The 27,812-nt window shown below is 42.9% G+C and overlaps 6 protein-coding genes across 6 annotated transcripts; 5 read left to right on the forward strand and 1 right to left on the reverse strand.

The window, feature by feature from the left end:
- Positions 1–438: 438 nt before the first annotated feature.
- ATC70_004860 (uncharacterized protein) lies at positions 439–5,001 on the forward strand (the record flags this gene model as incomplete). The annotated part of the gene is made up of 1 exon (XM_064824160.1): positions 439–5,001. The coding sequence occupies one exon, from the start codon at positions 439–441 to the stop codon at positions 4,999–5,001; it is 4,563 nt and encodes a 1,520-aa protein (XP_064677096.1).
- A 686-nt stretch (positions 5,002–5,687) lies between these two features.
- On the forward strand, positions 5,688–10,103 carry ATC70_004861 (uncharacterized protein; the record flags this gene model as incomplete). The annotated part of the gene is made up of 1 exon (XM_064824161.1): positions 5,688–10,103. The coding sequence occupies one exon, from the start codon at positions 5,688–5,690 to the stop codon at positions 10,101–10,103; it is 4,416 nt and encodes a 1,471-aa protein (XP_064677097.1).
- Positions 10,104–12,350: 2,247 nt separating this feature from the next.
- On the forward strand, positions 12,351–13,003 carry ATC70_004862 (uncharacterized protein; the record flags this gene model as incomplete). The annotated part of the gene is made up of 3 exons (XM_064824162.1): positions 12,351–12,429; positions 12,479–12,572; positions 12,628–13,003. 3 exons carry the CDS (start codon positions 12,351–12,353, stop codon positions 13,001–13,003), a joined length of 549 nt encoding a protein of 182 aa, XP_064677098.1.
- Positions 13,004–13,378: 375 nt separating this feature from the next.
- Positions 13,379–16,887, forward strand: ATC70_004863 (uncharacterized protein; the record flags this gene model as incomplete). Its single annotated transcript, XM_064824163.1, has 9 exons — positions 13,379–13,511; positions 13,572–13,638; positions 13,706–13,814; positions 13,885–14,683; positions 14,744–14,921; positions 14,981–16,265; positions 16,324–16,596; positions 16,650–16,729; positions 16,782–16,887. The coding sequence occupies 9 exons, from the start codon at positions 13,379–13,381 to the stop codon at positions 16,885–16,887; spliced, it is 3,030 nt and encodes a 1,009-aa protein (XP_064677099.1).
- A 2,210-nt stretch (positions 16,888–19,097) lies between these two features.
- IML1 (vacuolar membrane-associated protein iml1) lies at positions 19,098–22,133 on the forward strand (the record flags this gene model as incomplete). Its single annotated transcript, XM_064824164.1, has 5 exons — positions 19,098–19,380; positions 19,468–20,152; positions 20,207–21,027; positions 21,091–21,648; positions 21,709–22,133. 5 exons carry the CDS (start codon positions 19,098–19,100, stop codon positions 22,131–22,133), a joined length of 2,772 nt encoding a protein of 923 aa, XP_064677100.1.
- A 230-nt stretch (positions 22,134–22,363) lies between these two features.
- ATC70_004865 (BHLH domain-containing protein) lies at positions 22,364–27,728 on the reverse strand (the record flags this gene model as incomplete). The annotated part of the gene is made up of 7 exons (XM_064824165.1): positions 22,364–26,071; positions 26,125–26,760; positions 26,819–26,878; positions 26,952–27,233; positions 27,301–27,562; positions 27,623–27,660; positions 27,726–27,728. 7 exons carry the CDS (start codon positions 27,726–27,728, stop codon positions 22,364–22,366), a joined length of 4,989 nt encoding a protein of 1,662 aa, XP_064677101.1.
- Between the last annotated feature and the right edge of the window lie 84 nt (positions 27,729–27,812).

The raw sequence follows: 27,812 nt of genomic DNA on the forward strand, positions 1-27,812 counted from the left end.
TGCTATATCTCTTTAGCCCGAGACAACGTCAGAGCTTAAGCAAATCGTGCCCTGGGTTGCCATCATCTATCTAAAATCTAAAATATATATACTGGAAAACTATGAAAAAAAAATAGACAAGCCAATCATATCCTTTTAAAATTTAATAGTATTAAAAGCCAGAACAAACGAGGGCATAACCACCGGCGAAGCCGGCAATGGGGAGGGGGTTTGGGGGAGGGGGCTTAGCCCCTCCACCAAGAATATAAGGCACCAAAAAAAAAATTTGATACATTGCTTTTTGTTATTATACGTACGTAATAATATGCCTCCTACTATTCAAACAAGACACTGCACGACCTGTAGAGCTGCTCTTCCAGTAGACTATGCTTATCGGAAATGTGATTCATGTCGAGTAAGTAAAATGGCTTTTAACGCCTAATAAAACCCTGAGACGCAATGGTTTATTTTGTTTGTACTCAAATTCAGGAACGAGCGCGAAATTACGCCAGGCAAAGAAGATTGGCGAATCGAAGAACACCAAGAGCACCTGCAGCGTTTGTATCAGAACTTGGAAGAGTACAACGTTCAGATTTGGGCAGAATGGACAACCAATGTGATGGATGTGGAGCTTTGCATTGGGCCGCAGAGAGGGCTGTTCAACAGCGAGTAAACGACAACTGCTTTCATGCTTGCTGCAAAAAAGGTAGAGCTGTCTTGCCCCTTTTGCAAGAGCCTCCCGAGCCTTTAAATAGCTTGATCAACGGAAGCCATCCTCGATCCTCTCATTTTTTGCAGCACATGCGACAATACAACACTTTGTTCGCATTTACATCATTTGGCACCGATGCTACGCCTGAGCAGCTCCAAAGGGATAGAGAGAATGAGATGAGAGGCGGCATCACGCCGGTTCGTGTTCATGGGGAACTCTATCACTTGCAAGCACCACTAAATTTGAGCAATGTGCCAAAGTATAGCCAGCTGTACGTTTACGACCCAGAGTATGCCGCTGCGATTCGCTGTGCAGACCCCAGAAATCAAGGATTGGACGACACGATCATTGAGCAACTGAGTGAAATGATTGCTGATCCTGTAGTTTGTGGCAATCCATTTGTAAGCATCTACAAACATGCTCACGAAATCCTGAAAGAAGAAGAGGAGAGGCAAGCTCAAGATGGTGTTAGCGAGAATGCTCACATCAGGCTCAGTCCTCAGATGCAAATGGAATTGGTTGTTGGCCAGGACAGACGCACTCAAAATCTGCCAACTGTCAACGAGATTGCTGCCATCATTCCAAACGAGTGTTCTGACAGGAGTTTCAGAGATATTTTGATCACATATCGTAGCAATTCCTCGGCCAGGGCTCAAGGCCAGTTTAAGCGTATCAATGAGACGCATGCTGCATATATGCCTCTTCATTATGCTTTGCTTTTTCCTAGAGGTGAATATGGGTGGAATTGGGGCCAAAGACTGCAATCGTCAGCGCAAACTGCTGATGCCATGATTATTGAGAGCGAAGAAGATGAGACACCAGCAGAGCAACAACAACAACAACAACCACAAGTGTCAGATAGCCGACTTACCCAAGGCGTGTTCTACAGATTTCGATTGCATGTTAGAAACAACGAGTCAAAGATCATTTTTTTGTCAAGACGTCTATTTCAACAATATGTGATTGATGCCTGGGCAATCTGTGAGCAAACAAAACTGAACTGGATCAAAGTCAATCAGACGAATCTTCGCGCTGATGTGTATAAAGGACTTGCTGATGCTACCTCTGCTGCTGACTCAGACCTCGAACAGGTGGGAAAGACGTTCATCTTGCCCAGTAGCTTCACTGGTGGACCGCGATTCATGATGCAGCTATATCAAAATGCAATGGCTATCTCTAGATTCTTTGGTAAGCCAACGTTATTCATCACATTTACTGCCAACCCAAACTGGAGGGAGATCCAAGATGAATTGTTGCCAGGCCAAACAGCCGCTGATCGCCCCGACTTGGTTGCTCGAGTATTCAACCTTAAGCACCGAGAGCTGCTTAAAGACTTGAAAGACAGAAAGGTCTTTGGCTGTTATAAAGGCATTGTAAGGACTATTGAGTATCAAAAGCGTGGTCTCCCTCACGGTCATATGCTATTGTTTTTGGATGCAGAAACAGATAGATTTGATACGCCAGAGAGGATTGATCAGATCATTTGCGCTGAGATCCCAAATGTTGAAGAAGAACCTGAATTGCATGCAATCATCACTCGCAATATGATGCATGGCCCATGTGGCGAGCTAAACTCAAAGTCTCCGTGTATGGTACAAGATGCTTTTGGCAATGATGTATGCTCAAAAAAATTTCCCAAAAACTACCAGACAGTAACGGTGACCAGTGCTGATGGTTATCCTACTTATAGAAGAAGAAGAGATGGTCGTTCTCATCAGGTGCGCGTCAAGGACAAGTTGGGTGTCTACCGCGATTTCCACATGACGAATGAGTGGGTGGTGCCATACAACCCTTATTTGTCAAAAAAATACAATGCCCATGTAAATGTCGAAGTATGTGGTAGCGTCCAGGCAATTAAGTACATCAACAAGTATATTTACAAAGGCTCTGATCAGACAACGCTCAAAACTACAACCACCACCACAGCCACTGAAACAGCAAATGCCACTACCACAGCAACAACTCAGAATAACGAAGTGGCCAAGTATCTAAATGGCCGTTATATTAGTCCTGTTGAAGCTGCATGGAGGTTGTTTGAATTCCCAATGCATGAGGAAAGCCCATCTGTTACTCCACTTGCTGTGCATCTTGAAAACGAGCAACCTGTTTATTTTGATCCCCAATGGCCACAGGAGAAAATTGACAAAGTATTGAGAGAGAGTCGCTCTACTTTGATGGCTTACTTTCATTACAACCATGCAAATCACGGCAAACCCGGTTTTCGACCGTTGCTTTATCAAGAGTTCCCTGAACATATGACTTGGCAGCAGAATGCAAAAAAGTGGAAGCCTAGGTCTTCGAGTAGAATGTCAATTGGGCGCATGTATTACTGCAATCCTGCTGCCGGTGAGAGGTATTATCTGCGTCTGCTGCTCACAGTTGTCAGAGGAGCCATGTCGTTTTCTCATCTGAGAACTGTCAATAATCACGAGTACGCCACCTTTCGCGAGGCCTGTATGATGCTGCATTTGATCGAAGATGATGGAGAATGGACCAGAGCCTTTGAAGAAGCTGCTACCTTTGCCTCTGGCTACGCAATGCGTTCAATGTTTGTCTCTGCGCTCATGTTCAACTCATTGGTATCGCCTGTTCAGATTTGGGATCAATTCTGTGAAAGTTTCTGTGATGATCTTGAGCATGCAATCGTGCAAAAAGGGTATTCGCTGCTGCTCAGCGTGCAACCTGACGCTGAATTTTACCATGGAACGCGAAGTCTTGATTACGGCTTATATCTGTTGCAAACATCTCTTGGTGCACAAGACAGATCTCTAGGTCAGTTCAATTTGCCTTTGCCTCTCTTCAACTGGAATGGCTTGATAAGCAGAATGACTGGCATACAGCGCAATTCATTGATACTCAATGAAATGTCATATCTCCAAGATCAAGAAGCCTTTTCGTACCAGCAAAAGTACGCTCAAATGAACGCTACCCAGAAGCACGTATTTGATACCATCACCTCCTCCATCAACAGCAACACCAATAGCTCACATTTCTTTTTGCAAGGTCCAGCTGGCACTGGCAAAACCTTCATTTACAATACTCTTTGTCACTTTTATAGAAGCCAAGGAAAAATTGTTCTCTGTGTTGCCTCCTCTGGCATTGCTGCTTTGCTACTTCCTGGTGGGCGTACGTCGCACTCTCGCTTTGCCATTCCACTCAACATCCACGAGCAGTCTGTGTGTGCAATCAAGAAAAACGATGATCTTGCTGATCTCATTCGAGAGACATCATTGATAATTTGGGATGAAGTGCCAATGCAGCATCGATATTGCTTTGAAGCTTTTGATCGAACACTTCGTGATATTTGTAGTCGTGGTGATGAAGTTACCTTTGGTGGTATTCCTGTTGTTCTTGGCGGTGATTTTGCTCAAATTCCACCTGTTGTTAGGCAAGGTGGCCGTCCTGAAATCGTCAATGCCTCACTGAAATCGTCAAGATTATGGCCCAAATTACAAAAGCTGAGCCTGACTGAGAATATGAGACTTGCCAACTCCAATGACACAGATAGGCAATTTGCAGATTGGATAGGAAAAATGTCGTATGAACCATCCATGATTGGCAGCATTGCTTTGCCCTCTTTTTTGAGGCAGATGACTGATCTTGATCAGTTCATTGAAGATATCTATCCTCAGCATGTTCTGCAGTGTCCTCTGCAAAATAGTGATTTCTTCAAGGAAAGAGCTATTCTCTGTTCAAAGAACGTCAACGTTGATGCTATTAACAGCAAGGTGATGGAGAACGTGATTGGGGAAAAGGTCACTCTGTACTCTGCTGACACAGCTCAGTCTGATCTGACCAACACGGAGACCCAAGCCTATCCCTCAGAGTATTTGCAAACCCTTTCGCCTTCAGGGCTGCCGCCAGCAGTTTTGGAGTTGAAAGTAGGTCTTCCTGTAATGCTCTTGAGAAACCTCAACCCTGAAAGAGGTTTGTGCAATGGTACAAGGCTGATCATTCAGCAAATTGGACAGTATGTCCTCAAGGTGAAAATCCTCGGAGGGTCAGGTGCAGTAGAGTTGATTCCTCGCTTTACATTATCAACATTGCCTGGTACATTACCATTTATTTTGACTAGGAAACAGTTCCCTGTAAAAGTGTCTTTTGCGATGACAATCAACAAGTCTCAGGGGCAATCCCTTAGAAAAGTCGCTGTAGACCTCAGGAGTCCTGTTTTCACACATGGCCAACTCTATGTTGCCATCTCGAGAGCAACATCTGCAAATGGTATGACAATTCTACTGCCAGAAAATGCGACTCGGACAGAGAATGTTGTCTACCCAGAAGTATTATATAATATAAATGCTGTATAAAAAAAGTTGGTCTGTAACTCCCAACTCCTGTCGTCTCAATCAAGTTTCAAGTCTATTTTTTGTTTTAAAATCTTCGAATCGAATATAATCATTGTTTAAAACCTACTTGATATACCAAATTTTTATTATCTCTGATTTGAAATGTCTTCGGCCAGAGCCCGCAGGGCGACGCCGTCATCGAGCGTAGCGAGATAGATCGGCTAGTCTAATCTAAAATATATATACTGGAAAACTATGAAAAAAAAATAGACAAGCCAATCATATCCTTTTAAAATCTAATAGTATTAAAAGCCAGAACAAACGAGGGCATAACCACCGGCGAAGCCGGCAATGGGGAGGGGGTTTGGGGGAGGGGGCTTAGCCCCTCCACCAAGAACATCAAGCATCACAATTTGCATAAAGTGTATGAAATATCTTTTTGTTAAAATCAAATCGAATTATCATGCCTCCTGTTCAAGCTAGAAACTGTGTAACCTGTAGAGTTGCTCTACCTGAAGATTACAATTTTCGAAAATGTGATTCATGTCGAGTAAATAGAAAAGAAATGGAAAACAAACATTCGAACGAACCTTATATATATATTTTTGTTTCAGGAACGTGCCCGAAACTACGCCAGACAGAGAGCTGCATTAAGGCCACCTAGAGCACCTAGAGCACCTGCCGCTTTCATATCAGAACTTGGAAGAATGCAACCTCATTATCTGGGAAGAATGGACGTTGTATGTGATGGTTGTGGCGCATTGCATTGGGACGCAGCAAGAACTACCGGTCAATCCAGAAGCAACAATCTCTTCTACTCTTGCTGTAAAAAAGGAAAGGCCATATTGCCCTTATTGCAAGATCCGCCTGAGCCCTTGAATAGCTTAATCAACGGAAGCCATCCACGCTCATCCCATTTCTTGAAGCATATAAGGCAATACAATACTTTGTTTGCTTTTACTTCATTCGGTACCACTGCTACGCCAGCAGGGGCCCAGAGAGAAGGAGAGGAGGAGAGAAGAGGTGGAGTTACTCCAGTAAGTGCCCATGGTGAATTGTATCACATGCAAGCACCCTTGAATTTTGGTAATGCTCCAAAGTACAATCAACTGTACATTTACGATCCCGAGTATGCTGCTGCATGTCGATCTGCCAACCCCAGAAATCAGCATTTAGATGATTCAATCATTGAAGCATTAAGTGAAATGATTGATGACCCGGTTCGTTGTGGTAACCCATTTGTACGTATCTACAAGCATGCCCACGAAATTCTGAGTGCAGAGGAAGAACGACAAGCCCAAGATCATGTCAGCGAGGATGCGTATATTCGACTCAATCCTCAAATGAGACTGGAATTGGTTGTCGGTGAAGATAGGCGTACTCAGAACTTGCCAACTGTCAACGAGATTGCAGCTATTATCCCCAATGAATATGCTGATTCAAGTTTCAGAGACATCCTGATTACCTATCGAAATAGCACCTCCACCAGTTCCAGAGGACTCTTTAGAAGGATCAACGAGACGCATGCTGCCTACATGCCTCTCCATTACGTTTTGCTTTTTCCCAGAGGTGAATATGGGTGGCATTGGGGCCTTCGTTTGCAATTGCCTGCTTCAACTGTTGATGCCATGGATGTTGACAATGAAGAAGCGCAAGAAGAGGGACAACGTCGAGCAACAGGCAGGCTTACCCAGCGTGCCTTCTATAGATTTAGATTGCATGTCAGGAATGGTGAATCCAAAATCCTGTTCCTCTCGAGACGTCTATTCCAGCAATACCTGATCGATGCTTGGGCTGTTTGTGAACAAACCAAGTTAAACTGGATCAAGGCTAATCAAACGACTCTCCGTGCTGATGTCTACAAAGGTCTTGCTGATGCTATCAGTGCTTCTGATACAGATCTTGAAACGGTGGGTAGAACGTTTATTTTGCCAAGCAGTTTCACTGGTGGTCCCCGGTTTATGGCAGAGCTGTACCAAAACGCAATGGCTATTTCTAGATTCTTTGGTAAGCCAACGTTATTCATAACGTTTACTGCAAACCCAAACTGGAGGGAGATCCAAGATGAGTTGTTGCCTGGCCAAAGTGCTGCTGATCGCCCAGATTTGGTTGCTGAAGTATTCAACCGGAAGCACGACGCATTACTCAAAGACCTGAAGCAAAAGAAAATCTTTGGTGCTTATAAAGGGATTGTGAGAACAATCGAATACCAGAAGCGCGGCCTCCCGCATAGTCATATGCTGTTGTTCTTGGATAACCAAAATGACCGGTTTGATACGGCAGAGAGGATCGACCAGATTATTTCCACAGAAATTCCAGACGTTCATCAAGACCCTGAACTACATGCAATTGTCACCCGCAACATGATGCACGGTCCATGTGGTGGTTATAACAAGAAATCTCCCTGTATGGTGAAGGATGCTTTCGGTAACGACGTCTGCTCAAAAAAGTTCCCAAAGCCTTATCAGCCAGCAACCATAGTTCCTGATGATGGGTATCCACTCTATCGTAGAAGAATGGATGGCCGCTCTCATGTAATACGCATCAAAGATGATCAGAACGTGTACCACGACTTTCATATGACAAATGAATGGGTGGTAGCGTATAATCCATTCCTATCAAAGAGATACAACGCTCATATCAACGTGGAAGTATGCGCCAGTGTCCAGGCTATCAAATACATCAACAAGTATATATACAAAGGTTCTGATCAGACTACTCTGAAAACCACGACTACCGCGACAACAACCGCAACAGCTGGTACTGCAGCAATGTATCAGAATGATGAATGTGCCAAATATCTGAATGGCCGTTATATCAGCCCGTGTGAAGCCGTCTGGAGGTTGAAAGAGTTCCCAATGCATGAGGAAAGCCCACCTGTCACTACACTTGCTATTCATCTTGAAAATGAGCAGCCTGTATATTTTGATCCTTCCTGGCCTCAATCAAGAATTGATAATGTCCTGAGAGAGAGTCATACCACGCTCATGGGTTACTTTCATTATAATGCCGTGAATCAAAACAAACCTGGTTTTCAACCATTGCTTTACCAGCAATTCCCAGAGCATATGACTTGGAAAGAAAAGAAGCCAAAAAGGTGGGAAGCAAGACGAACCGATACCATGTCTATCGGCCGCATGTACTACTGTAGCCCTGCTGCCGGCGAGAGGTATTATCTGCGTCTGCTGCTCACAGTTGTCAGAGGAGCCACGTCGTTTTCTCATCTGAGAACTGTCAATAATCACGAGTATGCCACCTTTCGTGAGGCCTGTATGATGCTGCATTTGATCGAAGATGATGGAGAATGGACCAGAGCCTTTGAAGAAGCTGCTACCTTTGCCTCTGGCTACGCAATGCGTTCAATGTTTGTCTCTGCGCTCATGTTCAACTCATTGGTATCGCCTGTTCAGATTTGGGATCAATTCTGTGAAAGTTTCTGTGATGACCTTGAGCATGCAATCGTGCAAAAAGGGTATTCGCTGCTGCTCAGCGTGCAACCTGACGCTGAATTTTACCATGGAACGCGAAGTCTTGATTATGGCTTATATCTGTTGCAAACATCTCTTGGTGCACAAGACAGATCTCTAGGTCAGTTCAATTTGCCTTTGCCTCTCTTCAACTGGAATGGCTTGATAAGCAGAATGACTGGCATACAGCGCAATTCATTGATACTCAATGAAATGTCATATCTCCAAGATCAAGAAGCCTTTTCGTATCAGCAAAAGTATGCTCAAATGAACGCTACCCAGAAGCACATATTTGAGACCATCACCTCCTCCATCAACAGCAACGCCAACAGCTCACATTTCTTTTTGCAAGGTCCAGCTGGCACTGGCAAAACCTTCATTTACAATACTCTTTGTCACTTTTATAGAAGCCAAGGAAAAATTGTTCTCTGTGTTGCCTCCTCTGGCATTGCTGCTTTGCTACTTCCTGGTGGGCGTACGTCACACTCTCGCTTTGCCATTCCACTCAACATCCACGAGCAGTCTGTGTGTGCGATCAAGAAGAACGATGACCTTGCTGATCTCATTCGAGAGACAGCATTGATAATTTGGGATGAAGTGCCAATGCAGCATCGATATTGCTTTGAAGCTTTTGATCGAACACTTCGTGATATTTGTAGTCGTGGTGATGAAGTTACCTTTGGTGGTATTCCTGTTGTTCTTGGCGGTGATTTTGCTCAAATTCCACCTGTTGTTAGGCAAGGTGGCCGTCCTGAAATCGTCAATGCCTCACTGAAATCGTCAAGATTATGGCCCAAATTACAAAAGCTGAGCCTGACTGAGAATATGAGACTTGCCAACTCCAATGACACAGATAGGCAATTTGCAGATTGGATAGGAAAAATGTCGTATGAACCATCCATGATTGGCAGCATTGCTTTGCCCTCTTTTTTGAGGCAGATGACTGATCTTGATCAGTTCATTGAAGATATCTATCCTCAGCATGTTCTGCAGTGTCCTCTGCAAAATAGTGATTTCTTCAAGGAAAGAGCTATTCTCTGTTCAAAGAACGTCAACGTTGATGCTATTAACAGCAAGGTGATGGAGAACGTGATTGGGGAAAAGGTCACTTTGTACTCTGCTGACACGGTGCAATCTGATCTGACCAACACTGAGACCCAAGCCTATCCCTCAGAGTATTTGCAAACCCTTTCGCCTTCAGGGCTGCCGCCAGCAGTTTTGGAGTTGAAAGTAGGTCTTCCTGTAATGCTCTTGAGAAACCTCAACCCTGAAAGAGGTTTGTGCAATGGTACAAGGCTGATCATTCAGCAAATTGGACAGTATGTCCTCAAGGTGAAAATCCTCGGAGGGTCAGGTGCAGTCGAGTTGATTCCTCGCTTTACTTTGTCTACATTGCCTGGCACATTGCCATTCATATTGACCAGGAAGCAATTCCCGGTTAAAGTATCTTTCGCAATGACCATCAACAAGTCGCAGGGTCAATCTCTCAGGAAAGTTGCCGTGGACCTCAGGAGTCCCGTATTTACTCATGGTCAACTCTATGTTGCCATGTCAAGAGCAACATCTGCCAATGGCATGACCATTTTATTACCCGAAAATATGAAACACACAGAAAATGTAGTGTATCCTGAAGTTCTATTTTCAGATACTACCTAATATAACTACTCTATATATTTTTTTTTACCCTTTATAACTATTGATTTAATCAGTTTTATTGTAATCGGCCAAAGCCCGCAGGGCGACGCCGTCATCGAGCGTAGCGAGATAGATCGGCTAGTCTAATATATATACTGTAAAACACTTTTTTAAAAAAAAAGTAGACAAACAAATCAAATCCTTTCAAAGATTTAAAAAATGGAGTACCGTACAAGATGCATAGAGCCGGCATTAGGGAGAGGGTTTGGAGGAGGCGCTAAGCCCATCCATCAAGAACATGACGCGTCTAATTCAATATTTGGCAATTTTGACCTATGAGGCGGTTTTACCATAGCGAAGCGAAGGTGCAGCCCCACAACAAATTCAGTTTTTCATTTTCATTATTAATAAGCTTATCAACAACATAACGCATCAAAATTTGCATGAATTAGCTTTACCAAAATCAATTTTCCTCCTATTCGAATTAAAAATTGCACGGGGTATGGAACTACCCTTCCAGTAAATTACAGCTATCAAAGATGTGATCCACACCGTGTAAATAAAAGCTCTTATAAAGCAAAACACAGCCAAATTGGACAGTTTTCAAGACTTCATATCTTGACATGTACACTTTTCTGGGCCACCGGAATAACGCCAAGCAATTGTATTTGAGTACTAGTAACATCCTGATACCTTTGCTCAACTTTCTGAAGACCCAAAAAACATGGCCAAAAATTGATCAAAAAGCATGAGGTACCCCTCATGGCTTTCATCGAAAATCAAACGATTGCGTTTTTCACCTTGAAAATGAAGACTTCTACTATGGTATGTATTGGATCAAATTGCTTCTCTCGATCCAAAACAACTTCTGAAATCACTTTTATGAGGCTTTCATATACAAAATTTGGCTATTTTTGCTAGAAACCACATATTATATTTTATCGAATTGCTCAAAGAGTTCATTCAAAACACCTATTACAATTAGTACCATTGGAAGCGCCTTGAAAAGTACTTCAAGAATGTATTAGGAAACATCGGATGATAACCACAGTGTATATAGTCGAATCTCAAAAAATAGTTTAATCAAGTCGAAGAAAGAACAGATTTGGCCAATATTGGAACAGAAAAAACAGTCTGGGTTTGAATCAAATTGGGCTCTGCTGTTGGCTGACCCACCAAATGCCTTTCTGTTGATGACAATGATGATTGCGATGCTATTTAAATGGGGATCATGGACTTGAAATAACAATTGATTAGTGCAAATGCTTTTTTTTGGGGAGCTTTGCCTCATGAATGTGTCTTTTAAAATGACAAAATCTCCAGAAAGTCGCTGTATATCTTACACAAGTCCTGTATTTTACTTAGGACCAGCTTTATGTCGTCATCTTATTAAGAGCATCAGCAGCAGCGAATGATACGACAATTCTATTATCAGAAAATGGCGATTATGATCTACAAATGCTGCATCAAACCTGAATTTTCTTTCGCATTGTTCCAATAATAGGCTTTGTTTGATATCAGTGTAAGCAAAAAGGATGCTGAGGGAGATATCTCCTCTCCTCCTCCTGACTCTGATATAACCTTTCTATTAGTAATAATTGATTGTTTAAAAACTACTTGATATTCCAAAATTTTATTATATCTGATTTAATATGTCTTCGCTGAGAGCCCGCAGGGCGACGCCGACATCGAGCGTAGCAAGATAGATCGGCTAGTTAGTTTAAAATACGCAGATAGTGTCTCTTCATCATGGAATGCGCCTCTGTTGGCAAATCAAACAACATAAGTTGTGAAATTTGGCCAAGTAAGATGTCCATAGAAAACCAAATGGCACCGCGAGAAGGACCAAATATAAGTTTTTTTTTTTTTTTTTTTTTTTTTTTTTTTTGCCAAGCTTGCAATATCAGATCGATTTTTTAATTTACCTGTTTGATTGCACTATAAACTTTGGTAATGTGAGCACATGGTCACTCCAATAAGAAAAACGGCTGAGTTATAGTAGGGGGTAAATGGAATAGGAAACGAGATGAGCAATACACTTTCTTTTTTCTCTCTTCACATATACCCCCTTTTGTAACCCGAAAAATAACAGGATGAGTTTTCTAAACTTTAGGTAAAAACCCGTGCAGGCTGCAGTAGTTGAGCTGTATTAAATAGTAGAACAGTTTAGGTGGAAAAAAGAACAAATTATCGAAATCAAAAGGGTCAACCGCCTTTCCGAATGCTGATACGAAGCCATTATTTCTGACCAATCCATACGTAACTCATATGTTGGTCAAGGGCAACTTTAAAACAATCACTGAATTACCAAAATACATTGATATAGATGAATGGCTTGCGTTCAACAGTGAGTAATTTATTGATTTGGTGTAGTAAATGCTTACATTCTGTTATAGCGTTTGAATTCTTCAATCATATCAACATGTTTTACGGCTCAATTACTGATTTTTGTACGCCACAGATGTGCCCCTCCATGTCTGCTGGGCCAGGGTGAGTTAGTTATGGCAACGGTATAGGATGTGTGGTATTAAATGGACATGCACAGGGTTGAATATACCTGGGTTGATGCGTCCTCCAAAAAGATCAAGCTTTCAGCACCGCAATACATTGATTACATGGCATCCAGCATACAAAATATGATGGGAGACGAGACACTATTCCCCACAAAAGCAGGCCGAGATTTTCCACGAGAATTTCCTCAACTCGTTCGACGCATTTTCGGGCAGTTGTTTCGATTATTCGCTCATATATACCACCACCATTACGACAAGATCCTGTCTTTACATGAGGAACCTCATTTGAACTCGCTGTTTGCACATTTTATATCGTTCGCCAAAGAGTTTGATCTATTAGAGAAGAAGGAAATTCAGCCATTGCAAGAATTGATTGATGTGATGATGAAAGATGGCATTATTTCGTAGAAGCAGTATTTGTTTGATCTATTACCTTACCACATTACACTTGAAACGGATTAATATTACATAAAAAAGTGTTACACTCACCATAATAAAAATGCTCTCCCTAAATTACATCCCTTAATCCCTTCTTTTTCTTTCTCTCTTATCACATAATTACATAGTCTTTTTCTTTCCTCTTTTTCCTTCCAAAGCAACGACTACAACATCAACAACAAGGCAGCCATTTAAACTCCTTCTTGCTTCTATTGTGTCAACCCTAAACAAAACCACATCGAAAACAAGTATTCATTCGTTCTTTTTTTTTTCTTTCTCTCTGTAAACATCTACCATCTTTTTTCTCTTCTTTACACTATTTTCTAAGCTTTGGATTCACACGACATGGTAGACCCACCGACGGAAGACGACATTCGGACACTTTTGGGAGATGCGACGGTGGATACATGGAATCAGGAAAAAGTGACACAATGGCTGGAAGAGAAGGGTTGGGGCCAGTTCGCGTCCACGTTTGAAAGTAAATACAGAGCATACACACACATTTGAAATGCTACTAAATACCCATCATTTCATGTAGAGCATGGGATCTGTCGAGAAAAATTCTTTCAAATCACTCTAGCTGAACTAGTCGAGTATTTACCAAGGTATTAAACTAAAACAATCTGCCAGGTAGCATCTAGCATGAATTTACCCACTAAATAATCAGTTTAGGACCATGACAACTTATTATGAAAGACGGAGACTTTTAAGTGAGATCAGATCATTACTCCCTACAACGCCTGGGCAACAGCAAAAGCACACACCGAGCACACCCGCCAATGTAATGTAATCTAGACTTGTGTGTTTGAATGAGAAACTCCTACATGCTAATAATTAACCTTTTTGTATAGATTTCAATTAATACAAATTTACATGAATATACGAGATTAGGAGAACAAGATGGAAAAGGGGGAGACAGAGCTAAAAATACTCGAACATCTCATAGTCCACCAAGTGCCATTGCAGAGCATATAACTACCAGAGATAGCGGCATTGGCTATTTATCTCATTACTCTGCTGGTTCTTCCTCACCTTCGCCTTCAGCTTCGCCTTCTTCTGACCATTTGATTGCACCCTTCTCGAAGAAATACAACAGCAGCTCACCGACCAGATCTTCGTATTCGCCCAAAGCTGCTTTCCACAAGATTAAAAACACATTCAGATCACATGCTGCTCCATTAAATCAAATGCAAACCACTACTGTGATTCAGCCTACCCATTTTAACCATCCACAACAACACCCACCACAGCAAAACTCAGCATCTTCAAGTCCGCGTTCTGCACGGCATGAATCGGGCGATGATGACCGAGGTAGGCGCACATCGCCAGCTATACCTGCACGTGTGTCATCCACACCAGACAAGATTACAAAGTTTTGGGCTACTTATTCAAACTGGCATTCCTCATCACCATCCTCCAATCATAAGAAGCCCTCACCATCATCGTATACCCACGAATATCAGTCACCACAGCTCAAGAAACCGACAGATCAACGCATTCAGATCACTGGCGATAAAGAGACTTGGTACAGTCTCAATGTGACCAACATGAGAGACCCAGTAGCCATCAAACAACATATCCTGAGACGCATGCAATTCAGTGGTGATTGTGATCAGTATCAATACTTTCATGAAAATGGCGCTGATCCAGGTAATAGCATCATTGCTATCTTGACCAAAACAAATACTAAAATGTCTCCTTTGTTATCAGAGAGGCCAATGGACCCACAAGAGCTCATGTATCTATGCTCAATTGCTGATCGCTCGGCTTCACAGCGCATTTTAGTAAAACCCGTCGTTGTACATACTCAAGCCTTTAACGATTTCGTATTCACGCTATCCACACCAGAGTTAGGCAAATCACCTACAGATATACCCTCAAATCAAAGGTAAGCACAGTGCAGATTAAAAAGAAGCTCTGTTGCTCATTCGTCTCTCTGTCATGTAGTCCTTCCAGCACAGGCAATAAAGGATCGCCTACATTCAAACCACTATGTCGAAAAGCAGCCAGAAGACCCATGCCCCCTCAGCAACACCAGCAACAGCAACAGCAATACCAGCAGCCACAACCTGTTGGTATCCAATTATCCGATCCACCACAAATGGAGAAATGTAGGACAGGCAGTGAGCCATTTATTGTACTACCCACAGCACAAGCATTATGGCGTCGCTCTGAACCCGAGATGGAAAAGATGATAGAAACCAGTAATCGTCACAGCAACAACAATGGTGCCAGTTTATGGGCTGTGCCTCCTACCCAGCAACAACAGCTTCCGCAACTTCCTCTGCAACAGCAACAGCAACAGCAGCAGCAACAGCAGCAGCAACAGCAGCAGCAGCAGCAGCAGCAGTTATGGGCTGTAACACCTCATACTACTAACCACACGATCGTTAGCCATCATGGTATATCCAATGATCTAGGCCAAATGCCGATCCATTCCTCTAGGAAACCACCAGCAGTAAATAAGCCATTACCTACACCTCCCCTTAAAAAAACGAGTGGAGTCGTGTTTTGGGGAGAGAGACCTCCTGCAGAAGTTGTCTTTCAACACATGGAGCAATTCTTTGATAGCAAAGATTTGGATAAAGAGGTTGTAGTCGAGCCCATCAAACGACACACCAAATCCATCCGATTAGTCGCACGTGAAGCCAGTCGAAAGTACAAGAACAACAAGATGGTACGTCGCAAGAGCACCAAAGTATGGGGCCAGCGTGTGGTGGAGCTCAAGAACCGTAGTCAGAACGTCATGGCGCGCTTGCCATCCGTCAGTGAGCATATGCGTCTCTCGCATGGTCAGAGTAACATCAAAGACGAAGGCACTGATGATACAATGCAGTGGATTCGAGGTAAATTGATTGGCAAAGGCTCCTTTGGACGAGTGTACTTGGCCTTTAATGTGGGCACCGGTGAAGTGATTGCTGTGAAACAGGTAGAAATCCCAAAGACCGCATCTGATCTACTCAATGAAGAGCAGCATGATATGGTGGAAGCCCTATATCAAGAAATCATGACTTTGCGAGATCTAGACCATGAGAACATTGTGCAGTATCTTGGCTATGGTCAGGACAATGCAGAGGGTGTCATCAATATCTTTTTGGAGTATGTCTCTGGTGGAAGCGTAGCGAGTCGATTGGCACTGCATGGTGCATTTGACGAAGCCCTGACAAAATATTTCACTAGACAAATATGCTCGGGTCTGGCCTATCTCCATTCAAGGCACATATTGCATAGAGTGAGTTTTCAAGCAAGGACCAACTGGAGACTGTATCACTGACCTTGTTTCATTACAGGATATCAAGGCTGCCAACATCTTGGTGGAGGTGGATGGCGTATGCAAGATTTCTGATTTTGGCTTATCGAAAAAGAACGACTACGATGAGGTATACGATCAAAACTCAAGAATGTCGCTACGTGGCTCTATCTATTGGATGGCTCCTGAAGTGGTGAAAAACGAACCCTATAGCGCCAAAGTGGATATCTGGAGTCTAGGGTGCACTATGATTGAAATGCTGACAGGACAGAGGCCATGGATTGCCTTGAGTCAAATTGCTGCCTTGTACAATGTAAGTGCTTGCCGTTAAATGTGATTCATGCGTGTCTAATGTCTCTTGTAAAGCTTGGTAGACTAAATACACCCACTATACCCGAAAATATATCTGAATGTGCAAAGGATTTCCTGCGGCAGTGCTTCGTCATGTAAGTCGCTTGATCGATTCACTAGTCAAGTACTAACAAACTTTATCTATAGCGATCCACTGAAACGACCAACAGCTACTGATTTATTAGCGCATGACTTCCTCAGCACAGACACCTCATTCCAATTCAAGGATTATGTTGATAAAGGGAGAGTCTAATCATTTTAAATATTGTACAGTTTACCATATTCTACTTTTTACATATATAAAGCATGCATTAGTTACAAAAAAGACGCTTGATGTGGAGAATACATACATATAGTACTTCCTTTAAGAGCGTCCTTATGTATTTAATGCTGATTCTTGAATGAGCGTAATTCAAATGCTTATACCTCTTTCATTTCGCCTTTGATAAAACTGCAGTACCGTACATGCTCTTTTGTTGCACACTTGTTCAGAACTGGCCCCAGAAACCTTCTCTCTTTGGTCTTTGTGGAAATGCTGTATTTACATTAGCAACAGAAGCGTTATAAATGCCAACATTACTTTAAACAATTTACCACTGCAACCAAAGTATTTTATTGTTCACTGGTGCCTGTCTGACGTTTCCTTTGTTGCTTTTGTTAGCGATAAGCAAAAATACATTCTTCAACAAGGAAATACAAAAACAGAGGATTTCATCACAAGATACCATCGAGATATCAAGACACCGCAATTGCTTGAAGCCAATCAGTTCTGTATTCATCATGATGGAGCTGAATACATCAAGACTTTACAATGCGCTTGATCGGTTTCAAGAGCATCATTGAACAAAGTTGGTCATGATCGAGCAAGGCTCGGTCGAGCGCTCTCAAATACAGGCTGTGGAAGCAATGTTCTTTACTTACTTATTTGATTCCGGATGAAATACCCCAATCTATATGCTAACAGTGTTTCTGACAGCTCCATCTTCTTTTTCAAGAAGAATAAGCGTGCAGCGCATTTTAGTGTGTCTTGATAAACAATGGATGAAGGATCATTTGATCAAGAGAACGAAAGGGCTTTGTTGAGATTATGAAGAGCGGGAAGAAAGACAACTGCAGCTTGATTTAACGCTTATTCATCTTGGGCTAACCAAATGCCGGCTGCAACTTATCAGAATCAGATACTCGCCTACTATATCAAAGTATTCCAACCAACCAACCGTTTGAAATGCTCATCAATTGCTATACCCTGAATACCTTACTCATAAATTCACGATTTTGCTGATGTATACTGGAATTTTAAGTACTAAGCCTCTTTAATCGTGTAAAACTCTTCTGTAAACGACCTGTAACTGTGGATCCAGCTTTTCCGTGATGCTCCCCGTCTAAATTATTGAGAACAACTCATATATTGGTATACAGCTTGCTGGCGTTACCTCTCACTACTCGAAATCATGCGAAACACAGTGAAAATTAGGCATGTTTTCTCGCTTTAAAGGCTGTTTCAGACCGCCGGAATAGCACCAAACAGTTTCTCTGATATAGTACTTGCTTGCTGTTACCTTTGCTCCATTTTTTTTTGGGATCGTCAAAATTCGACCAAAAACCACAGCAAAACCATGAGGGACACCTCATGGTTTTTATCAATAATCGAACGATTACGTTTTTGACCCCAAAAACGAAGACTTTTACTATGGCATGTATTGAATCAAAATGATTGTATCACTTCAAACTAACCCCTAGAAACACTTTTGTGAAAACTTAATATGCAAAATCTCAACATTTTAGGGAGAAACCTCATTTCATATTTTCAAATATTGCTCAATAAGTTTGTACAAAACATCTCTCATAGTTAGCATCATTGGATTTGTCTTGAAAAGTACTCAAAGAAAGTTTAAGGAAGCATTGCATAATTATCACATGTTACCTAGTCGAATCTTGCAAAATAGCTTAAATCGATTTAAAATCGACCACATTTGGCCAATCTTGGTCGAAGCAATTTGTCGGAAATACAACCGATTTTGGCGGCAGGCGATTCTGATACGCCATGCTTAATGTGATAGTACAGTAAAACTAATACGAAAGAAATTACAAAGTGAATAGTACTATAGTGTTGTCTGAATGACTTATATTGCCTTTATGTGATAGTTTTTATTTTCACAAAGTTCAGCTTCTATATGCTTGATAAGATGCTGAAATGAAACGGATAGGTAGATAACCAAACACAATGAAATCATCTCCAGATGTGCGTATTTGCAATACAAACTCATTCAGCCACATTCAATGACCATTATGGAAGGCCAAAATAATTGATGGGTTGATATGAGCCTCGTTCGAGTCACATAAGCCAATAAGGCTATTTGATTTAATTAGCCTATTTGGATGTTGTTATTTTTAGCCTCTCTTGCTCTCTCTCTCTCTTTTCTTTTCTTTGGTCCCTTTTGTTCTTTATCAATTTTTTCAAAAATGGGATTTAGAAAGCTCACAAACGAGCCAGAAGATATCACAAATCAATATGCAAATGATCTGGAAGAGGTCGTGCCTTTAACCAACACCATCAACAAATCATCAAATGAGAAACCACAGCAAAATATCATTGATGATGTGCCTGCTCATTTGGAGCCGTATCTTCAAACACAACCGACATTTGGATTAACAGACGATCAGGTGCATGAGAGAATGCAACGATTTGGTAGAAATGAGTTGGCCGAAAAGAAGAGGAACAAATTACTGCATTTTCTATCGTTTTGTAAGTTGTCCATTGACTGTTTCGCCCCTGAAAAAAAAAAAAAAAAAAAAAAAAAACCAGCATTACTTATGATTCATGTCTACCTAGTTACTGGCGCCATTTCATATTTGATGATACTATCGCTGATATTGACAGCGGTTACCTCAGATTGGCTTGATTTTGGAATCATTGCTGGCATGCTGATCATCAATGCAGTCATTGGTTACGTCGAAGAAGCACGCGCAGAATCATCCATTGCATCACTCAAGAACAGCCTTGCATTGCGTTGTAAATGCTGGAGAAATGGTCGATTGATTGAAGTGAATTCTGCGGACATTGTGGTGGGTGATATCATTGTGCTGAGATTGGGTGATATTGTACCAGCAGATGCTCGTTTACTAGGCATTGGCGCATCAGGTGAAGCCATTGAGACAGACATTCAGATCGACCAAAGTTCATTGACAGGCGAATCTTTACCATCAAAAAAGAAGCCCGGAAGCGTTGTATTTTCATCCTGTGTCGTCAAACAAGGTCAACAGCAAGCCATTGTCGTTCGCACTGGACCTGATACGTTTATCGGAAAGACCGCTAGTTTGATCTCGGTGACAACAGGATCTGGAAGATTCCAAAAGGTGATAAACTACATTGGTAACTTTCTCATCATCATCTCGGTGCTGCTCGTGCTCATCATCTTCATCCATGAACTGTTGGAGGAGAAGGTGGCTACTGGCGCAGTGACACAGGGCCAAGTGTTATCGGCATTGAACCAGATGGTGGTATTGACAATTGCAGCGTAAGTTGAAGGCTGGAAGCAGTAATTTATGCGACGTCTAACACGCTGCACTAGTATTCCGGTCGGCTTACCTACCGTCATGTCTGTCACCATGGCCATCGGCGCTAAACAGCTAGCCAAGAAACAAGTGATTGTCAAGAGATTAACTGCTGTTGAGGAATTCGCATCTGTGTCCATTCTTTGCAGCGATAAAACAGGCACACTCACCAAAAACGAACTCACATTTGACAAGCCCTACTTGTCTGGCTCTTACGATAAAAACGACATTTTGCTCTACTCTTACTTGGCTGCCGAAGTAGCCACAGATGATCCGATTGAATTCGCTGTACGCACAGCCGCTGAAAAGCACCATCCGCAAGTGAACAACGATGGCAGCCACTCTGTACAAGGTTACAAGGTGGTATCTTTCAAGCCCTTTAATCCCTCCGACAAGACCGCTGAGGCTACTGTGCAGGAACTAGCAACGGATTCCAAATTTCGTGTAGCCAAAGGTGCTCCTCAAGTGATTCTGAGCCTGGTGGGTGGTAACAAGCAGGCTGAGGAAACAGTGGAAGCTTTTGCTGCTCGAGGACTCCGCTCCTTGGGCGTCGCAAGAACTGTGAAAGGCATGGATCAATGGGAGTTGGTGGGCTTGCTTAGTTTGATTGATCCTCCCAGAGACGACTCTGCAGAGACTTTGGCTGAATGCAACCAATACGGTATTACTGTCAAGATGATTACCGGTGATCAAGGTGTTATTGCCAAAGAAGTGGCTGGGAGATTAGGCATGGGAAAGAACATTTTGGACGTAGACGAGCTTGTGGATCCTACAAAATCAGAGCAAGAGCTGTCGGATGCTGTCTTGTTTTCTGATGGTTTCTCCCGCGTGGTTCCTGGTGAGTATCTAGCGCGAAGGAATCGATACATAGACTAGCGCCATTAACACTATTACATTTTAGAGCACAAATACAGAGTGGTGGAACTGCTACAAGAAAGAGGCTACTTTGTTGCCATGACGGGTGATGGTGTCAACGATGCACCAGCATTGAAAAAGGCCAATGTGGGTATTGCTGTAGCAGGAGCGACTGATGCAGCTCGCTCAGCATCCGACATTGTCTTACTGGCGCCAGGTTTGTCTGCTATCATCGATGGTATCAAAGTATCAAGAATCATCTTCCAACGTCTTCAGTCCTACGCCCTGTACCGCATCACATCGACCATTCACTTTCTCATCTTCTTCTTTGTCATCACACTCGCTGAAGACTGGAAGATGCCACCTGTATTCCTCATCTTGATTTCGTTGCTGAACGATGCAGCCACATTGATCATGGCAGTTGACAGCGTTAGCATCTCCCACTCACCCAATATGTGGCGTCTTCGTCTGCTGCTTGTGCTTTCTTGTGTTCTCGCAATTGTCTTGTCAGGATTCTCTTTTGCACACTTTTACATCTTCCGTGATGTATTGCATGCTACTCCTGGAGAACTCTCTTCCATCATGTATCTTCATATCTCTTCTGGTAAGTTACTTGTGTCGTGATAGCGCAAGAGGCTTGGTACTAACGCCATATCATCATCAGCCCCTCATTTCGTCATCTTCTCAACTCGTACAAACTCTTTCTGGTGGACTAGTATGCCATCGCTTGTGTTTACTGCTATCGTACTGGGTACACAAGTCATTGCATTAGTGTTATCTGTATACGGTGCCTTTGGAGCAGATCCCAACATTACCAGCATAGGCTGGGCTCGTGGTATGATCATCATAGCCATCTCGCTCGGTACCTTTTTCATTATCGATGTCATCAAGGTGCTTACTATCTTTATTTGGGACAAATTTGCCGACAAGTCTAGACATGAGTTTGCAACGGTACCCGCCTTTGCTAAAAGCAAAAAGGATACCAGCAAAGCATCCAAATTCATCCAAAAGCAGCATCAACAGCCATCTCGATTTGGCTATGACAGAGCTCAAAGACGTGAATCTGTAAGCTCAGTAAAGTCCTATTAAATGCTAAGATTCGTATTCATCATGTATATATATATAAAACTATTATTTATTCCCCCCCCCCCCTCTCTTATGATGTAAATCAATAACTATTATTATTTTCTTTTCTCTTTCTGACAAAAGGCTACAAGCAGAACATTGAAATGATGTAAATCAGATTGTTTATTGCGATATAATGATTTTAAAAAAAAATAGTGGTATGGTGGAAAGTAAATAAGATTGTAGATAGATATTTAATAGATAGTTGCATGATTGTCAGGTCTCTCTTCTGCTTCATCGTGTTTGTTGTTTGCATCAGATTCAGTAGCCATCTTGAGCAAAATCTCATATTCACCAGACTTTTCACACATGGATTTAAAGATACCAGTACCCGTGTTCTTGGCAATCAAGTTGTAAGGTGTATCGTATTCTGCTACATGACCTTGATCAAGGACCAAGATGCGATCATAATCAATGACGGTACGAAGACGATGGGCAATACACAGCAAAGTAGAGTTGGTGAACTCCTCACGAATGGTGGTTTGGATCTTGGTATCTGTATCGAAATCCACACTAGCAGTAGCTTCATCCATGATGATCAGTTTACTGTTCTTGAGCAGAGCACGAGCCAAGCACAATAGTTGACGCTGACCTTGAGAAAAGTTGCTGCCACCATCACTGACTTGTTGATTTAGACTAGTAATAGGAGAGATGCGCTGTTCATCATCGTCGACGGTATGGGTACTTGTAGCACTCTTGGGTGTCACATCGCCAGAGCCATAGCCTTGCACCTTTCGCAGTCTATCAGAAGCCTTGGAGAGATGAGCACGTTCCAAGGATTCCCAAACGGCCTCATCTGAATGCTCTTCAAAGGGATCAATGTTAGAACGGATAGTACCAGAGAACAGGACGGCATCTTGAGGAATGATGGTGATTTGAGAACGTAAATCTTGGATACCGATTGTGGAGATATCAATGCCGTCAATGGAAATGGAGCCATTACTAGCTTCCAAGAAACGGAAGAAACTCAATGCCATGGTACTCTTGCCAGAGCCTGTGCGACCTACAATACCAATCTTTTCATGTGCCCTGGTAGAGAACGAAATGCCATGCAAGACAGGGTCGAGTTCAGGAGCATAGCGAATGACTAAATCCTTGACTTCGATAGCAGCAGTGGTTGGCCAGGCAGCAGGAGGCTTATGACCCTCAATGGTAGCAGGAGGCTCCTGATCCAATTCAAGGTATTCTTGGACACGCTCAACAGAGTTGAGGTTCATCTCCACAGTAGTGTATTGACGAATGAACCAGTAAATATACTCCAAGAAACTACGAGCATAGAACAAGGAGATACCAGCCATACCAGCGTCGATATGATCAATATTCAAGATCAAAAAGATACCAGTAAAGAAGGTGACAAACGCACCAGTAAATTCAATGCGACAGTAGAGCCAGCGATTACTCATCCACAGGAAATAGAAGGGTGCAACAAAGGCATCAATCTTTTCATAGACAGTGCGCATGAATTGCTCCTCAACACCGTACGCCCTGATAGTAGTAACGCCAATCAAAGATTCAGTAAAGTGAGAGTAGATGGGAGAACGGCTGACAGAATTGAGACGCTTCAATTCACGAGAGATGCGCAGGTAGAACAAACCAATGACAAAGTACAAGCAACTGATAGCAACAGCCACGATAAAGAACTGAGGCGTGATGATGGAGATGACCACAGTAGAGGCAATGACACCAGTGACACATTCAATCAGGAAACTAGCAGAACGAGCGATTTGCATATCAATGGTAGACACATCCTTGCCAAATCTGTTCAGGATACGGCCCACGGGCGTTGTATCAAAGAAGCGCATAGGAGCATGGATGATGCGATCGAGCAACGAGTCAAACAAAGTGCGAGCACCACGAATGGAGCCCCAGTAAATCAGCATGTTTCTGCAGGCATCAAAGATGATATAGGTGGTACAGATGGCAATGTAGACACCAATGTAGTAGTCCACATTCACAGGTGCTTTTTCTTCAAATACCCACGTTCTAAACATGTTTTGCTTTTGAATAGCAGCGCCCATCGTATCGAACACGCCTTGGATCATAGGCGCCTTGTTGCTGGCGATCACAGGGGAAGCAGCAGAGAGTGCAGAGAGAGTAGCATTCGCAGGTGCATGTGTCTCGTAAGACGCGGCCCAGATTCTTAGCCACCAGTTTTCACCAAAGGTCAGGAAGCGAGCAAACACATAGGAACAAAGTAAAGCGATCCAAAAGAACCAGCCACCACAGGCAGCCAAGTATTTGACATAGACCTTGAGCTTGACTTGGCCCTTTTCCGAAGTTTCTTCTTGGACGAGCTTAGCAGCTTCCTTTTTATTGTCGAGGTCCACATCCGCATCTGCATTATCATCGTCTACAAGGTCCTCAATTTCTTCCTCGTCTTCTTCAGCTTGTTCCTCCTTGGATTCGTCAGCACCTAGCAACTTTTGTAGTTCGCCACTGGCCTTCAAGTTGTCAACAGAATCACAGCCCAAGACATGGCCATTTTCAATCTTGACAAAGAAACTAGCACCAGGCAGACAGAGTCTGACTTGATGTGTCACCAAAATCACAGTACGGCCCAGCAAAAGATCGCCCATAAAGCACTTTCTGTAGATATGCTTGGAAGTATGCGCATCCACTGCGCTGAGACAATCATCCAAAAGGACCGTTTTAGCATTGGAATAGACAGCACGAGCCAAAGAGACGCGCTGCTTTTGGCCACCAGAGAGCGAGATACCCTTTTCACCAATTTCAGTGCGGTCTCCGTCAGGCAAGATGGTGAGATCCTTGATCAAAGCACACTGATACAGCGTTTTTTTGTAGCGAGCAGCGTCAAAGGGAAGACCAAACAAAATGTTGTCGCGGATAGAGGCGTGTCTCAAGAACGGTTGTTGCGCCACGTAGGCAACCTTGTCTAAATACAAATTCTCGTAGTTGGCGTCAATCTTGGACACATTCTCATTGGCGAGGACGACCTTGGAGGGCAAATAGACACGACCAGAGATGATATCCATCTCACCCAGCAAGGCATTGAGGAAACTGGATTTACCACTGCCAGTAGGGCCACATACCAAACTCAATTTTCCAATGGGAAAGTTAAACTTGGGCACGTTCAATTGGAAGGTACGACGACTGAGACGAGCAGCAGCAACACTCAGGGTAGAGGAGGTAGAGCTAGCAGAGATCAGATGCTGTTCTTCGTCTGATCGAGGTGTAGTGGCAGGAGAAGCAGCAGTAGCAGCCTTAGGAGCCGCCCTTGGTACCTCCTTTTCAATGTGCCATTGGAATACAGATTGCTCAAAGCCAACACGAGCCAATACAATCTGAGGATCGACGTTTTCAGGGCAATCAACAGGATCTTTGTTCACATTTTCCTCAACTTCAGGTTCCTCCAAGTAGTTGGCAATACGGTTCAAACTGACATAAGCTTCTGTACAGGTATTGATGGTCTCTGGGATAAAGATGAGTGGTCCACGCAGCATTTCGAATAACGTGATACTGACAAAGGCAACACTGGCAGTAAGTTCGTTACCAGCAACCTTGGTGTACCAGATGAAGGAAGTTGCTGTAACCAGGACAGGCACAGCCAAAAAGATAAGATTGACCAAGACATCAATCACAATGGTGCGAATCAACTTTTTGATCTCGTCACGACGGGCTTCGTAGACCTTTTCCTTCCAATTGTCCTCCCAAGCAAAGTATTTGATCATACGGATACCTTGCAAGAGCTCATTAACCAGGTCATTGCGGCGATCTTTGGCTGTAGTGAGTGCAGTGTAGCTAGAAGACATCTTCTTGGTCAAAATGCCAGTGATGGGGAAGCACAAGATCATGACAACGAGACCGACCAGTGCTGCGCTACCCAGCAAACTGTACAAGTAGATGATGGCAATGGTGATATCGACAGGAGCAGTGTACATCATCTAGAGACAGTGAGGTTAGTATAAAGCGTTACACCTCATTGATATATACATACAAAGATATAACTAGGCACATCAGACAGCTTATCAGCATCCACACTCATCAAGTTGGTAATCTTGCCCACGTTACTAAAGGTCTCTTCCTCTTCCTCCTTGGCGTCCTTCTTTTTAGCGTCCTTCTTTTTGGAGTCTTTCTTTCCGTCAGCCTCCTCTTCTGCTGCCTCAGCTGCTTTAGAGAGCTTTCCAGACATGTCCTTACGCTTCAAAGTCTTTGCAAAAATTTCTGAATCCAACATGATCAATGTACGAATGTTCCAACGACGGCCCATCCACAATTGAACTGAATTGCACAAGAGCTTGACGATGCCAACCAAAAACAAGCCCAAGACGTATAGGTAGGCAGTTTGAATGGGTGATCTTTCCTCGTACAGCTCAATGTACTCTAGGAATTTCTGCTGAAAGTAAGGACTAAGGTAAGCGACACCACAGGCAGCCATGGCAAAGATGAATTGGAACCAAATGGTGCTCTTGTTGGCTCTGTAGATACGGCCCAGTACTCTTGCACGAGCCATGAATAGCTTTGTGTCTACGAAATCAGCGTAGGTGGTGCGAGACAAGTGCTGAAAGGTCATGGCGTAGATGTTTTCGCGAGTGACCACATTGTGAAAACCAAAGACGACCAAAGGGTTCATCTAATGACCATCCTGCTGTTAGTATCTTATATTACTCGACCGCATTTCTCCAACGTACCCATTGGAAAGCAGACCATGAAAAAATACTGGCTGTGGCTTCTGGACTTAGGACAAGGTTCTATTGTGATACCAGATCAGAACACACACACACACACACACAAATAGGGTCATACAGGGGAACACAAACTTACATTGCGATACACTGTACCATCCTTGATCTCTAAATTTTCATAGCTGGCAGCTTGCAAATCTCTAGGGTGATAGGGTTGTTGTGTGGTACCTGCAATGGCAAACAAGACAAAACTGATGGCACAGTAGATGAGGCTGCTACGTTGTACGTTGTCTGTTGATAATAAGCGGTATACGGAATCCAGAGATAAATAACAAAACACAAAGGTAAAGACGTAATTGTAGGCACGCTCCTTGTAGTGATTCAATCGTGGTGATGTACACGACAAGACAAACAGTGTCAACTAGAGATGATGGATTGTTAAAACGCACACGCCTTCGTCTAAAACGCTAAAAAAAACAACACATTACCCAGGTGATAAACAGTGACACCAAAGATAAGGAATTTGTCAAATTGTGATGTTGCGATGCTAATGCGTACTGAATGAATTGATACAGCCAACTCGCTGTCTGGATGCCTGTAAGCAGCATCAATGCAATCTTCCTTTTCTGCAGCGAGATTGTAATCGACTCTATTTCAGTGAATGCGGCATACTTGGAGCCATATCGTTTGCAAGACAGAAACAGGACGCTTAATCCTGTCACCACTAACGGCGATAGTGCGTATGCAAGTCTAAATGCCCTGATTTCAGCATGCCATCCTGTAAGAGATTGGTGCCTTGATTTTCTTTACCTGTAATAATAGACATTGCCGTGTGTTTCGTGTTGTTCCTGAAACAGAATTGAACATAAGTATACATGCAGGAGGTAATGTGCACTGTGGAGTTCATTATTACCATAGATGCACAACAGACTCAATTTCTCAATCGATTAGAAAAAAAAAAAAGAAAAAGAGATAAAACGGAGCATTCTTTCCTCGCTTG

This window comes from Mucor velutinosus (assembly GCF_035048745.1).
Source record: "Mucor velutinosus strain NIH1002 chromosome Unknown tig00001542, whole genome shotgun sequence".
NCBI classification, from domain to species: Eukaryota; Fungi; Mucoromycota; class Mucoromycetes; order Mucorales; family Mucoraceae; genus Mucor; species Mucor velutinosus.